Source organism: Nicotiana attenuata, unplaced genomic scaffold (genome assembly GCF_001879085.1).
Source record: "Nicotiana attenuata strain UT unplaced genomic scaffold, NIATTr2, whole genome shotgun sequence".
Lineage (NCBI taxonomy): Eukaryota > Viridiplantae > Streptophyta > Magnoliopsida > Solanales > Solanaceae > Nicotiana > Nicotiana attenuata.
Window position 1 is genome coordinate 102898 of NW_017672198.1, and position 14596 is coordinate 117493.

At 42.2% G+C, this 14596-nt stretch overlaps 3 protein-coding genes across 3 annotated transcripts; 2 read left to right on the forward strand and 1 right to left on the reverse strand.

Moving 5' to 3' along the window:
• The first annotated feature begins 1303 nt into the window (after positions 1-1303).
• Positions 1304-3374, forward strand: LOC109212266 (transcription factor IIIB 60 kDa subunit-like). Its single transcript, XM_019375899.1, has one exon. It carries the CDS (start codon positions 1569-1571, stop codon positions 3372-3374), a length of 1806 nt encoding a protein of 601 aa, XP_019231444.1. The 5' UTR covers positions 1304-1568.
• Positions 3375-3668: 294 nt separating this feature from the next.
• On the reverse strand, positions 3669-4286 carry LOC109212273. Its single transcript, XM_019375907.1, has one exon. It carries the CDS (start codon positions 4141-4143, stop codon positions 3811-3813), a length of 333 nt encoding a protein of 110 aa, XP_019231452.1. The 5' UTR covers positions 4144-4286; the 3' UTR covers positions 3669-3810.
• Positions 4287-7389: 3103 nt separating this feature from the next.
• LOC109212268 lies at positions 7390-8844 on the forward strand. The gene has a single exon (XM_019375900.1). The coding sequence runs from the start codon at positions 7390-7392 to the stop codon at positions 8842-8844; it is 1455 nt and encodes a 484-aa protein (XP_019231445.1).
• Positions 8845-14596: the final 5752 nt, after the last annotated feature.

The following is a 14596-nucleotide window of genomic DNA, read 5'->3' on the forward strand; positions in this document are numbered from 1 at the left end:
GACGAAGGCATACTAGTAGAAGTAGCAGTACAACCAAAAGAAGTCATTACAGGGTTGCCCAACATGGCCAAATTATTTAGTACAACAGTATTAGTAGTAGTAGTTCTAATAACTGTGAATCCTTCTTTATCAGTACGCACAGCTTCTTTAAGATAGTCCGATACTGGTAGATATATCTGCTAGGTATTAGACACCCTTATATACAACACAAACAAAAAAGATTTTAGAATCACCAATATTAATATTCTAATATGTAAAGTTCAAGTTATTCTTATTAGGCTTGACGATCAGCAGAGAAACTTTTGTTTGTTTTTTTTTTAAATTTTTAGCCCGCGCCAGAAATTATTTATATTTGGCAGTCCAAAAAGTGTATAAAATTTATATAATATAACATATATATACAAAAATATATATTTTTTGGACTATTATTTTGAGAACAGTTATACTAGGGGTGTCAATGGATATTTGAAAACCGACTAAACTGACCGAACCGTACCGCACCGAATCGATTTTTAGGTTTCTTTTAAAGAAACAGTAGGTTTTTATATAAATCTATAACCATACCGATAATTAGGGTAAGTTTTTTATTTTGTAAAAATAAACCGAAAAAATACCGAACAGTACCGAATAAATTTTATATGTGAAAAATATATTTATATAGTAAGCTTAAAACTAATAAAGCATTAAATCTTTCATTGGGCCTTGAAATTATAAAAACTGTTACAAGCCAACAAGTAATTAAACTCAAAATACTAGTTCTTAAAACCTATTATCCTACTTATACTTAAACTAAGTTATTTCAAGTATTTTTATTAGCAAGACACAAAGTATTCCAGCGATTATGAGTAGCAAACTATAATGTATTGGATATGTTTCCCTTCATATAATTTAGATTTATCTTTTTTAATATTTAATATAGACTTTATTCTTGAGTCCCAGCTTGGTTAATATCTTTCCACTTGTGTGATTTATATTTTCTTTGCTTTTACTTGGTTTCTTTTACATTGTTGTCGAATAGTTGATGTATCTATACTCTAGCCATCTTTCATTTTTTTTTAATTCATCACCTTTTAAACCGTAAAAATGTCTAGAGAGTTTTGCTAAATCCTATAAAAGAACGCATGTTATTGCATTCTACTTTTACAGGAGAATTTTACATGACATTTAAAAAAATACTGAAAATTAACCGAACCGTACCGATACCGAAGTGAAACCGACATGATTGAGACGGTTTCGAAAAGTCTAATTTTGGTTATGCATAATAGAATAACCGAAAAATTGATATGGTACAAATTTTATAAAATAACCGACCGAACCGAACCATTGACACCCTTAGGTTATACAATATCAATTTCTCGAAACTTTTCCAAATGCCCGACCCGACTGCTAAAGTCGACCGAACCCTATAAGTAGCCATCCCTTTCCCACTCCCACTCGGAACTGGGAAGTTGATCGGGAGTAAAACCCTATGCTTTTTCTCTCTATTTCTCTACTTCTCCTACAATTCGCTTATACCCGTTTGATTGGGTAGAAATCTTGGTCTGAAGTCTGTGTTTATCAATCGAGCAATGGTGTGGTGTAGTAACTGTGAAGAGAACAGGGAACCCGCGAATCTGGATGGTAAAATAAGTTGTTCCTCCTGTGGAAAAGTTCTCTACGAAGATAACTTGTCAATTGAGCCAACTTTCTTTAAGAATTCTTCTGGTCAGAGCCAATTGTCAGGAAAACTTGTGCGGTCTGTCCAAACTGATTTCTCAGTTTCACGTCAAAGAACAATAGATGAAGCATATAATGATATAGAGAGTATGGGATATGCATTAGGAATTTACGGTGGTGAATCAATATATAGTCCGGCGTCGCGTCTCTATACGCTAGCACTTGAGAGGAATTTCACAAGGGGTCGTAGGAAAGAGCAAGTTGAGGCTGCTTGTCTTTACATTGCATGTAGGCATAACAATAAGCCATTCCTACTTATTGATTTTTCTGAGTACTTGAGGATAAATGTGTATGTTTTAGGTGCTGTTTTCCTACAGCTTTGCAAACTTCTAAGCCTTGAACACGATCCAATTGTTCAAAAACCTGTGGATCCTAGCCTTTTCATTCATCGATTCACTGATCGTTTATTCAGGGGAAGGAAGCCGAATATATCTAGAACTGCACTTCACATTGTGGCAAGCATGAAGCGAGATTGGATGCAGACGGGGAGAAAGCCAAGTGGAGTATGTGGAGCTGCACTTTATATTGCTGCTCTTTCACATGGACTGAGTTGTTCTAAATCAGAAATTATCAAAGTCGTGCATATTTGTGAAGCAACATTGACAAAGCGATTGATTGAATTTGAAAACACAGAATCTGGGAGCTTAACGATTGATGAGTTAAATACAAGAGCTCAGGAGCTTGAGAAAGAAGAGAGGCTAACCCTGCAACTTTATTCCAGGTCAAAAGGATCTGGGATCGCAGAAGTGCTATGTGAACACAAGAAAAGTGTGGAGCTGCCCTTTGCCCATGGTCTATGTGAAAGTTGTTACATTGATTTTGTAAAACTTTCAGGTGGGATTGATGGAGGATCTGAACCTCCCGCCTTCCAACGCACTGAGAAAGAAAGATTAATGGCAAAAGAAGCTGCTGAAGACCCAAATTTTCCCATGTCCAATCAGGTGGAGAACAATGGCCGCGAGTATTTGGAGCCTGAAAAGGGAGAACAAGTGCAGATATCAGGCTCTGAGCATAATGCGAGTTGTGATACATTACATGGCACGGAATGTATGGGTCCTGATGAACATGATGAATCAGGTAACTTTTTGGATATCGATGATGTAGAGGTTGAGGGTTATCTTCTAAATCAGGAGGAGAAGCAGTACAAAGAGATCATTTGGGTAAAAATGAATTGGGAATATGAGGAACAAGCAGCTAAGGAAGCAGCTGCATTAGCTGCACAGAAGGCTTACGAGGAGTTCACTTTAGCTAACTGTTCTGAAGATGTGCAAGCTGCACAGAAGCTTGCTGCTGATGCTGCTGCCGCTGTTGCAAAATCAAGAAAGGAAAAACGAGAGAAAAGGGCTGCAGAACTGAAAAACTCCGGTCCTGCTCAAACCGCTGCAGAAGCAACGAAGCAAATGTTAACTAAAAAAAGGCTGAGCTCTAAGATTAACTATGATTTGCTAGAGAAGCTTTTTGATGAAACTGCAATACCTGAGAATCCAAAAAAAGTCAGGAAGGTGGATGATTCAACATATGATAACGTGGTAAAGATCAGCAAAATTGATCCGGAAGTAGAAGAGACAAATGAAGAAGCATTTGGCGAGCATCTGCAGTATGATGGAGATGTTGGAGGATATGACTATGATCAACAATATGATTATGATGAGTATTGAATTAATCTGCTTTCAATATGACCAACAATTCCCCTTCGCTTATATATTAGGAATTGTTGGTCCTGGTAGCTAAATGCTTCTCAAGTTATATTTTTTTCTTCTAATTATAATTGATTAATTTATTTCCAGGGAACACTTTCAATACTGCCATGTTTAAAGTGCTCTACAGTTTTAGAGCCATCAAAATGGGCACTAATTAATTGGTTTAAGTAATTACACATCTATATTAGTATGTAGTAATCCAGTCGTCATTTTCTACAGTATGTACTTTATAAATTTCCTAACATTAGATCATTAATTACTCATATATTATATTACACTATCAAAACAGAACAACCTAATTTATTCCTCAAACTCACACTTATTAAAAGAAAGAACATAATTACAAACATTTATACGAATTCAAACCCTGAAGCGCCTGTTATATATCAGAAATTCACAGTGCATTACCACAGAAGGGGCAGAATCGGAATTCGCCATCCACTTCCCGGCGACAGAACTGACACCTAAGAACTTCCGGGACATCGGCCATGGACGACGGTGGTCGCGACGGAGGAGTTAGAGATTGAGGGAAGAAAAGATTGCAGTCGTTGCAGTACATCACCGGCTCTTTCCCCGGCCATCTCCATACCGGAACAAAGAAGAGCTTCAGAACCTTCTCGTAGTCGACGAGGTCAGCACGTGATCCGCATGCTATACACCTTCCTACCCCGCTCTTCAATACCTGTCTCGCCTGCTGCTCTAGCCCTCCTACAAAGAAGAAAAACATTGTTTTTTGCCTCTGATAACTTGTTTGATTTTTCGTTTGCGATTTGCTGAATGGTTTTTGGTATGAATTGAAGCTTTTGAAGAGGGAGAAGAGAGCTGAAGAAAAGTGGAGTAAAGTTTCTGGAGGATTCGGGGTATTTCGGTTGGCTTGAGAATAAAGTAATTCGGGAATCGTTCTTGGGTCATACTTAAGTCCAGCTCATTAGTGTACCCGGCCCTTTAGCCCATTACATGTGCAGTAACAAGGATAATGTGATGATAATTTATTTACACTAAGGGGCCATTTTTGTGACTTCGTATTTAGAAAGTTGGCCATTTGAAGAAAAAAAATTAGATACACGGTCTGCATATTAATTATGAATGAATGGGAAGATCTGAATTTTGCCCTTGAATAAATGATTTAGATTTGTCATCCGTTAATGTTCGGGGTCGGATTTAGCCTTGCCGTTCAAAAATGGGAAACTTATACAAATATTTCAAATAAGTCTCAACTTACCAAACTCTAGCCATTGGTCATAGATTTACCAGAACTAGCCGAGCACATATAAAAATTGAAAAACCAAATAAATAAGGTTCTTTCTCTCAAAGAATCGAATGCAAAAATCTCCTTCCATATTTTTAAGCGTGATTAGCAACATTAGATGTAAGACAGAAAAAAAACTTCATGGATGAGATAGCAAATAAGGTGATGAAATACAAAAAAAAATACACAATATTCCAAAAATCTAAGGAAAAAAGGAGCTTTTTCAATGGGTATAGTTGAAATTCATTGAAAACATATAGATAAGTCAATATACAAAATTTGAGGAAGATTGGAGGTGATTTGACTGGTTTTGTATCAAAATTCGTAATTAAATCGAGTTCAAAAAATTCTTCTGCAACACATGTATCACGCATAAATCTCACACACAGGTATACATGTGATACACAATTGATACAAATATGATACATATGAGATACACAAATGATACACAGTGTGATACACATATCGTTTTTTTATGTTCAGTTTTTACTTCGAATTTTCAATTCAAATCACCTCAAAACTTCACCAAATCATCCCAAAATTGAGATTCAAGCTCCTTAAGATGTACCCAATCTATTATAATAACACCCACTCAAAAGAAAGCAAAAAATTGACCTTTTTTTTTGACAAATAGTTAGTTGGCTAATATTAGTAATATTTTATGAATCGGCCGATTTTGATAATGAGCTACTTATAAATGAACAACCGATAGTTTTCCTAAAAAATGAGCTAGATTTGTCTTTATTGACTAACAATAAAAGCTTTCTAACACGTGAGTCTTTTACCAAAGAGAAAAATGATCAAAATGCCCTTAACTATACGAAATGGTCCAACTTTGCTCCCTCTAAACCAGATCATCACCACCCAATTTGATTCTTTCAAGTCTTAAAAACATCACCTAAAGATGACATTACTCCATCCTCACTTCACTCCGACAACACTCATAGAAGGAACAAACAAAAGTTCCACATAAATATCACCCCATTAAGACGATCTCTCTCGCACGTTCACCTTTATTATTTTTTCCAATCACTATTTTACCTCCGCAAAAGACCATCACGCCTCCAGCCTTATTATATAACCTCGACTGCCATAATATTACTGCAAATAATTTAGGAGCCGAATATTGTGTACTCGCATTTGGCTTAGCATTAAGAGTGTATGGGGTCAAAATCTGCCTCAAGGAAATTTAACATGAAGAGGTATTACAAAAAGTAATTTGGCCGAGGTCGACTAGTACATAATTTCCATAGCCGGGCAGTCAATGATGGTCGAGGTCAAATGTCAGGAACAACAGTAACGACTAGTTTTGTGAATATTCCATTGGACATTCTCTGTACTTGTACTTTTAGGGTTGATAAGGGGTATGTCCCATATAAATAGATAAAGAGATAAGGTGAAAGGTACGTAATATTCTCTGATAAGAACACTCTTTGAAAACATACTCTCTCTAGATAAAATACAAACTTTACCTTTCTAAAGAGATTCGATTGTCTATTATTCCACACTTTTCCATTAGATCCGAAAAGGGTCCCAATATTCTAGTATTTATCTATCATTCATCCTTGTTAGAAGGAGAAATTATCCACCTCATTCAATATTGGGTGAATTCTTCTTCTCATTTACTTTAATGCCATTCGATGCTATTTATTGCTCGATATTCCATCATCTTAAGACATTGAATGCACATCATATTTAATCTCCTCTAAATATTGTCCTTTTATTATTTATGACCACCGATTATAGAGGTTATTATCATTAAGTGGGTTTAACCCCTAATTACACAAAATTAATTAGTTTAACCAAGGGTTTATAATTTTTGGTCAAATAATTTGGCACCGTCTGTGGGATTTCCTAGCTAAATTTTTAGTTTCCTTTAGATCTATAACTAGCACGGTTAAAAAAAAAAACAAAACTCCTACTTCCTTGTACACACAGATCTGACATAGCAGGTAACGGAGAAGAAAGAATAAAGGCAGTAGCCAATCTCGCTACCAACCTATTAAACATTATCAATGAGGTTTCTGAAACGGAAGGCGAAGACATAACGCCTAAAGTCTCTCCCAGGCGAGACGGGTCCCCCATTCCACATGCCAGTATCACAGCGTCCCGCGATAAAGAAGCTTCCACGTCCATGACGGAAGAGGCACCACCAGCAGTGAAAAAATTACTTGAGGCGTGGCTGACAAACACGCTGACCAGTATCCTTGACAAGCCCGCCTATGAGGCGGCTAGAGAAAACACAAGGACTTGCATTGCACCAGTAATAGCTGAGAAGCACGGCCCTCTCCCTCCAATAACAGGTATCACTCACAATGTTAATAATGCAGGTGACGACACCCTCATGGAAGAAATGGAAAATAAAAACAAAATGCTTCGGGATCAAATGAGAGAGCACCAAGAAAGAGTCGACAAAATACCGGGTGCCCCAAAACTCTTGCCGAAAAGAGATGCTGGTCAGTTCGTTGAACAACCCTACAGTGATGAAGATGCCCCGCATGCCATACCAAAGACTATCAAGATGCTGCCTTATCTGAAGATATACGACGGCACGACCGCCCCCGAGGACCATGTGACTCACTATGTTATGGCGGTAAAAGGCAATGATTTCGCCAAAGAACAAGTATCCTCCATTTTGTTGAAAAAGTTCGGTAAGACCTCACCGGAGGAGCATTGACTTGGTACTCACAACTGCCTGCTCGCTCCATCGAAATGTTCGAAGAGATGGCCGACAAGTTTTTAACGGCCCATGCTGGGGCCAAAAAGGCAGAGGCAAGAGTGAACGATATATTTTCCATCAAACAATCGCTCGGAGAAGGATTAAAGGACTTCCTCGCTCGTTTCAATCGAGTACGGATGACCTTGCCAAATGTATCAGAGGGCATGGCTGTAGCAGCTTTCCAAAACGAGTTGGACAGGAACGGTTCGAGGGTGACCAGAAAATTGTTAAGTCGGCTTATGAAGTTTCCTCCAACTACTAGGGATGAAATACACAACGCCTACTGTGCCGAGGTCCGTGCTGACGAAGATGACCTGAATGGGCCAACCCATCGGTTGACCTCGGTACAGCCCGAGCCCAGGAAGGATCGAAGAAACGATGCCATGAGGGATCTAGCAGATCCACGACCCAATCGAGAAAGGCATCAGCCGTATGTCAGAAGCGCCATGATGCCCCCCTCCCGCCACGAAGATGGCCCATCTAGGCCTAAAACAGGGACTCGACGGAACGAGAGAGGTATGCCCCCTTCATTATCCACTCACAATTTTTGTTTATCGCCTTTAGAAATAGTCTACGCATTGGAGAAGCTCAGACCTAAGGTGAAGTGGCCGCAAAAGAAGAGGTTGGACCCAAGCACCAGAATGTCAAACGCCCTCTGCGAGTTCCACCAAGAGCGAGGTCACAAAACTGAGGACTGCATTGCTTTAAGGCAGGAAGTCGTAAACATGCTTCACCAAGGGCACTTGAAAGAATTGCTGAGCGACCGAGGCAGGACCAACTTCGTCCGAGGACGTGAACAACACCAGGGATCGCCAAAACGGCCTTCCCCAACTCGCACTATTCAAATGATCATCGGAGGAGGCGATGACGCATCAATCAACAGCGTAAAATTCACCACAACCCATAAACTCAAGTGGTTGATCACTCATGAACGATATGACAAACTTGAAGAAAGTATCATCTTCGATAAGTCGGATACTCACGGTTTGGTTTTCCCTCACTATGACGCCCTTGTTATCACTTTACGATTATTAGATACAGATGTAAGACACATTATGGTGGACGACGGGAGCGGTGCGTGCATTATCCATCCTCGAGTATTTGCACAGATGAAACTCGAGGATAAGATAGTTCCACGCTGTATCACGCTAACAGGTTTTAACAATGCAGTTGAACGAACATCTGGAGAAATCACACTCCCCGTCCTAGCCGGCGGCGTCACCTTGGAAACCACATTCCATGTCATGAATCAAGATACGGCGTACAACGCCATAATAGGACGACCTTGGATACACGCCATGAGGGCCATTCCCTCCAGCTTATACCAAGTTATCAAATTTCTAACCCCGTGGGGAATATTCACCATACGGGGAGAACAACACACATCTCGAGAGTGCTACCGCATCGCCCAAGATTGTACAACTACCCAACAAATGAAAGGCAAAGCAAAAGAGGCATAGCAATTAACTAGGCCGAGGTCGAGCTATGACGAAAAAGTGGACATCATCAAAGATCTCAAAATAGTGAAGGCCGCGGGATCAACCATAGAAGACCTCGACCCCGTCCAACTTGATGATAACGACCACAGCAAGAAAGCCTACATCGGCTGCAGACTTCAAGATCGAGGTAAAGTCCGTCAATTCTTAACTGCTAACGCAGACTTGTTCGCTTATTCCCATGCACATATGCCAGGTATCCCAAAGGATATTGCCACACACAAATTGAACATCGACCCATTCCACCCCCCGGTGAGACAGGTTAGACAAAAATTCAATTCAGCCATAAATGATGCAGTCCATGAGGAGGTCAAAAAATTACTGGAAAATGGTTCCATCAGGGAATCAAAATACTCCCAATGGGTCGCCAATGTGGTCATGGTGAAAAAGAAGAACAGAAAGTGGCGGATATGCCTGGACTTTATAGATTTAAACAAGGCGTGCCCCAAAGATTCGTTCCCACTACCTCATATTGACCATCTCATTAACGCGACGGTCGGGCAAGAACTGCTGAGCTTTTTAGATGCCTACTCGGGCTACAATCAGCTCCTCATGAAAGAGGAGGGTAAGGAGAAGACTACCTTCATCACCCACCAAGGAACGTACTGCTACAGAGTTATGCCCTTCAGACTAAAAAAATGTGAGGGCGACATACCAAAGGTTGGTGACCGAAATGTTCAAAGATCAACTCGTCAAGACCATGAAAGTTTACATAGACGATATGTTGGTCAAGTCCAAAAGGAAAGAAGATCACATCGACCACCTGAAAGAAGCCTTTGACATACTCAGACGGTACGGCATGAAGCTAAACCCTGAAAAGTGTGCATTCGGCGTGGCCTCAGGAAAATTCTTAGGCTTCCTAATATCATAACGAGGCACCGAGGTCAACCCCGACGAAATCAAAGCCATAGTAGGAATACCAAAATACTTAACCAGCAAAAAACGGGTTCAAAGGCTGACTGGCCGTATCGCCGCCCTGTCGAGATTCATCTCGCGGTTATCCGACAGATGCCACAAGTTTTCCGGTGTACTCAAGAAAGACAGCAGCCTTTAATTAACCTCGGAGTGCGTCCAAGCCCTGAAGGAGATAAAGGCTTACATATCATCACCGTCGTTGCTTTCCAAAGTAGAACCTTGGGATCGCCTCCTCGTCTACCTCACCGTATCTGAAGTGGTAGTAAGTGCGGTCCTAGTCCAAGAAGATAAAGTTACACAATCTCCAATCTATTACATTATCAAAACCTTAGTCGACGCCGAGACGAGGTACCCCCACCTCGAAAAATTAGCCGTGGCTTTGGTCGTAGCTTCACAAAAGCTTTGACCCTATTTTCAGCGCCACCCCATTTCGGTAGTCACAACTTTCCTCTTGAGAAGCATTTTACATAAGCCCGAACTATCAGGCAGATTAGCTAAGTGGGCCATAGAATTAAGTGAGCATGATATCACATATCAACCGCGAACGGCGATAAAATCACAAGTCCTTGCTGACTTTGTCGCCAACTTCAGTGCAAATATAATGCCCGAAGTCGAAAAAGAGGCCGCCCATTTTCTCCACAAATGCAAGATCTATGGATTTTGTACACCGACGGCGCTTCAATGCGTCGGGGTTCGGACTGGGACTTATGCTCGAAGTCCTGACTGGCAAAGTGATTCGCTAGTCCATAAGATGCCCGGATATGACTAACAATGAGGCCGAGTATGAGGTCGTGATTGCAGGATTGAATCTAGCACTCAAATACGAGGTGAGACGGGTAACACTACGTTGCGACTCTCAACTCGTCGTCAACCAAGTCGCAGGGACTTTCCGAATCAAAGAACAAAGGTTGCAAAAATACCAGACCGAGATCTGTAAGCTGCTGCCCGAATTTGATGAATACCAGCTCGACCAGATCCCTCGGGCACAAAACATCAAAGCAGACGGTCTTGCCCAATTAGCGACGGCCACTAAAAATATAACTGGAGAAGGAAACGTGGTCACCCTCCTCCACTCATCGATAGATCAAGTCGAGGTAAGGACTATAAATCTGACTTGGGACTGGCACAATAGTTTTTTTTTCATACTTGCAGGATGGCGTACTCCTAGATGATAAAAAGAAAGCCAGGAAGCTTCGGATGCAAGCGAACAGATAAAGTATCATTCACAACAACCTATACAAGAGGACGTTTGGCGGCCCTCTAGAAAAATGTTTAGGCCCAAATCAAACGCGGCGCGTCCTAGACAAAGTCCACGAAGGCCACTGTAGAGCCCATTTCAGCAATCGAGCTTTGGTTAGATGCCTCATACGAGCCGATTACTACTGGCCTACTATGAAAAAGAGGCTGCTGAATTTGTGAAAAAGTGCGAGCAATGTCAAAAATACGCCCAATGATCCATCAAGCGGTCGAGCATCTCCACTCAGTCACTTCGCCTTGGCCTTTCATCAAATGGAGAATGGACATCGTCGGCCCCCTCCCTGCGGGGCAAGGTAACGTACGATTCCTTTTGGTTTTAACTGACTATTTTTCTACATGTGTAGAAGTAGGAGCATTCTCCCAGATACGTGAACAAAAAGTGATCGCCTTCATATGGAAAAATATTGTGTGCAGCTTCGGCCTCCCCAAAGAGATCAGTTGCGATAATGGACCCCAATTCACCGGAAAAAAGGTCATCGAGTTCTTCGAGAAGTGGCATATCAAAAGAATACTCTCCATGCCCTATCACCCCGCGGTCAATGGGCAAGCGGAGTCCTCCAATAAATCAATACCGAACATCATGAGGAAAAGCTTGAGGCCACCAAAGGACTATGGCTGGAGCTATTGCTAGAAGTAATTTGGGCCTACCGCACAACGCCAAAGAGGAGCACAGGAGAGACGCTCTACTCATTAGTCTACGGGACCGATGCAGTAATACCAATCGGAGTAGGAGAGCCCAGTCTGAGATATTCCCACGAGAGCGGGCCGAGGAACGACGAAAGCAGAAGGCAAGAGCTCGATGAAGTCGAGGAGCGGAAGGATATGTCCTACATAAGGATGGTCGCCCAGATGCAACAGGCAGAATGCTATTTAACAAAAAGGCAAAAGTCAGACCACTCAAAGTCGGGGACTACGCGCTCAAGGCCAAAACACAAGAAATCAAAGACACACGGGAAGGCAAACTAGGAACAAATTGGGACGTCCCGTACAAAATCATGGCAGCAGCAAATAAAGGGTCGTTTCAACTAGAAAAAATGGAAGGAAAATTACTACCAAACAACTGGAACGTCGCCCACCTTAAGTACTTCAACTTTTAAAAAAAACGTCATCTAAGTCGTACTCTTTTTTCCTCACTTGGGTTTTGTCCCAATTAGGTTTTCTCAAGAAGGTTTTTAACGAGGCGACAAGGGGGATACTTCAAGTAGAAATACAAACGGAAAAAGGATATCGGACGGTCAATTCATTGCCCAACCTCTCAATACGTCTCCAGGTCGCCCAATGAAGGGACTGGATAGACAGGACTGGAATGTCGGCCTGAGAAACATGTAAATTTCTCTAAATATATGAGCAAAACACAAGTATATGAAATTCGCCCATGTTTTGGCAAGTGCAACATTGCCTCAATTTCTACTCGGCCACTGGTTGCAATTAACTCACTTTCGACCTCGCTCGAATTAACTCACATTCGACCTCGTTCGAATTAACTAAAGTGACATTTGACCTCTCTCGAATTAACACACATTCGACCTCGCTCGAATTAACTCACATTCGACCTCGTTCGAATTAACTAGAGTTACATTCGACCTCGCTCGAATTAACTCATATTCGACCTCGCTCGAATTAACTCACATTCGACCTTGTTCGAATTAACTAAAGTGATATTCGACTTCGCTCGAATTAACTCACATTCGACCTCGCTCGAATTAACACCTATCAGCCCCGGCCATGACCAAAACCAAAATTTTACGACTAAGGCGACCAAATGATAAAACAAAAGAAGGAAGCGTACAGGACCAAACAAAGGAAAGAATCAGATACGAGCAGCGAAAATAGCATTTCATAATTCAAAAATATTCTTTACAAGGGCTAGACAGACGCCCACAAAAGAGTGAACAAAAATTACAAACAAAGAATAATTACTCACCACCCGACCTAGCAGCGACATCTCCACCATCGTCATCGCCATCGATATCCGTCCTCGTACCAGACGTCTTGCTCAATCCCATCTAAATCAACCTCACCATCGCCGGCCCTCGGTGTAGCAGGGCCATAGCCGCAGGATATCCAAGCTGCACGCGCCTTAGTACGAGCATCCTCAAAATCGGCCTCAGGAACATTCCCCGTTGTCATCAAATCTCTGACTATATCCAGCCGGGCCTCGATGTGGATCCACTTCTCATATGAATCCCGCGGAACATCAGGATAAGAAGAAGTGTGAGAGGAGGACGGCTGAGCCAACAATTGCGTCTTCTCGGCTTCAACGACGATTTGGTCACCAAGTTTCGAGACCTCTTTTACTAGACCTCTATTTGCTCTTCGAGCCGCTCTTCTCTAAGTTTGGCCATCTCCATATCATTTGCTCGCTCAGATCGAAGAACACAGATTGTGTCCTCAAGCCTCCACTTTTGTCGAAGCCGCCAACCGAGCCAACTTGGCCTTCTCCAAATCCATCATCTTCTCGGCTACTTTGCCACTCAAAACATCGGCCCTGACCAAACATTGCTCGAGCTCGGCCCACAGAGATATCACTTGGCCTGAAGGTCCGCACATTGGGCCTCAACTCTCTTGCTCACTTTGAGCTCCTCTTATTTGTCCCTCAACGCCCCTTCGAGGATGTTCCATTGCCGATGACCCTCATCAACTCGTCATCTTTCTGCTTTAGCTTGTCCCTGATGGCTTGGAAGTTGCCACTCTCGCCAAACCGCCTACAGATCTCGCGGTACTTGGTGCGGTATTCGAGGTACTTCCTCTCCGTCTTAAAAATAGTTTTGCGCCTCTCTTCTCGGCGAGCACTCTAAATCTCCAAAATAATGGTCTGAAAAGAAAGGAGGAAAAGATGTAGAAAATCAGTCAAGTCAAAGAGTAGAGTGCAAGTCACGAAAATTAGAAAGGTTAGAAAATTTACCCTAAGGGCGAGGCCGGCTATGCCCGACGACATGGCAACATCGTCCAATGTCTCGAGGGTCCTTCCCTCCACATCGGAGCAAAGGGGACCTAAGAAGGGACTACGTCCTCTATATTCACCAGTAAGTACCAATCCATAGGAACCACGATGGTCTTCGAGGACCCATCTAACCTAACCTCAACGCGAGTAAACCCCTCGCTCAGTATCCAGACCTCGTTAGGATCTAGATCGGACCTCGTATCATAGCCGCTCTCAGTAACCCCTTCGTCGCTCTCATGAGTAGACGTGGTGGGAACCTCGACTTGCCTCGATGACAATGGCTCATCTCTCAGTACAGTGCCCATGACTTCCACAGGCGACCCGTCGACTCCAACCTCAGCCTCAGGCAAAGGCACGCCTTCCACGGCCCCCGTTGATAGCAGGACTTTAGACGGCGGGCCAGCATCACTTTCCAGCACGAAAATGGTCGGCTCATGATCATCCCTCGAAGAATCCACTTCTTAGATGGTTCCATCACCCACATCCACCGACCTCCTTTTACGAGGAATCAGGTCTTCCTCACTCGGCGATGATTTATCTATTAAGTGCAGCACGCGAAAGGCTGGAGTCTCTGTTGCTGAGGCCGCCGATAGTCGGCTA

Excerpts from the sequence above, each read along its gene's own strand:
- LOC109212266 (XM_019375899.1), top strand. The coding sequence starts at position 1,569 with ATGGTGTGGTGTAGTAACTGTGAAGAGAACAGGGAACCCGCGAATCTG.
- LOC109212273 (XM_019375907.1), bottom strand. The coding sequence starts at position 4,143 with ATGTTTTTCTTCTTTGTAGGAGGGCTAGAGCAGCAGGCGAGACAGGTA.
- LOC109212268 (XM_019375900.1), top strand. The coding sequence starts at position 7,390 with ATGGCCGACAAGTTTTTAACGGCCCATGCTGGGGCCAAAAAGGCAGAG.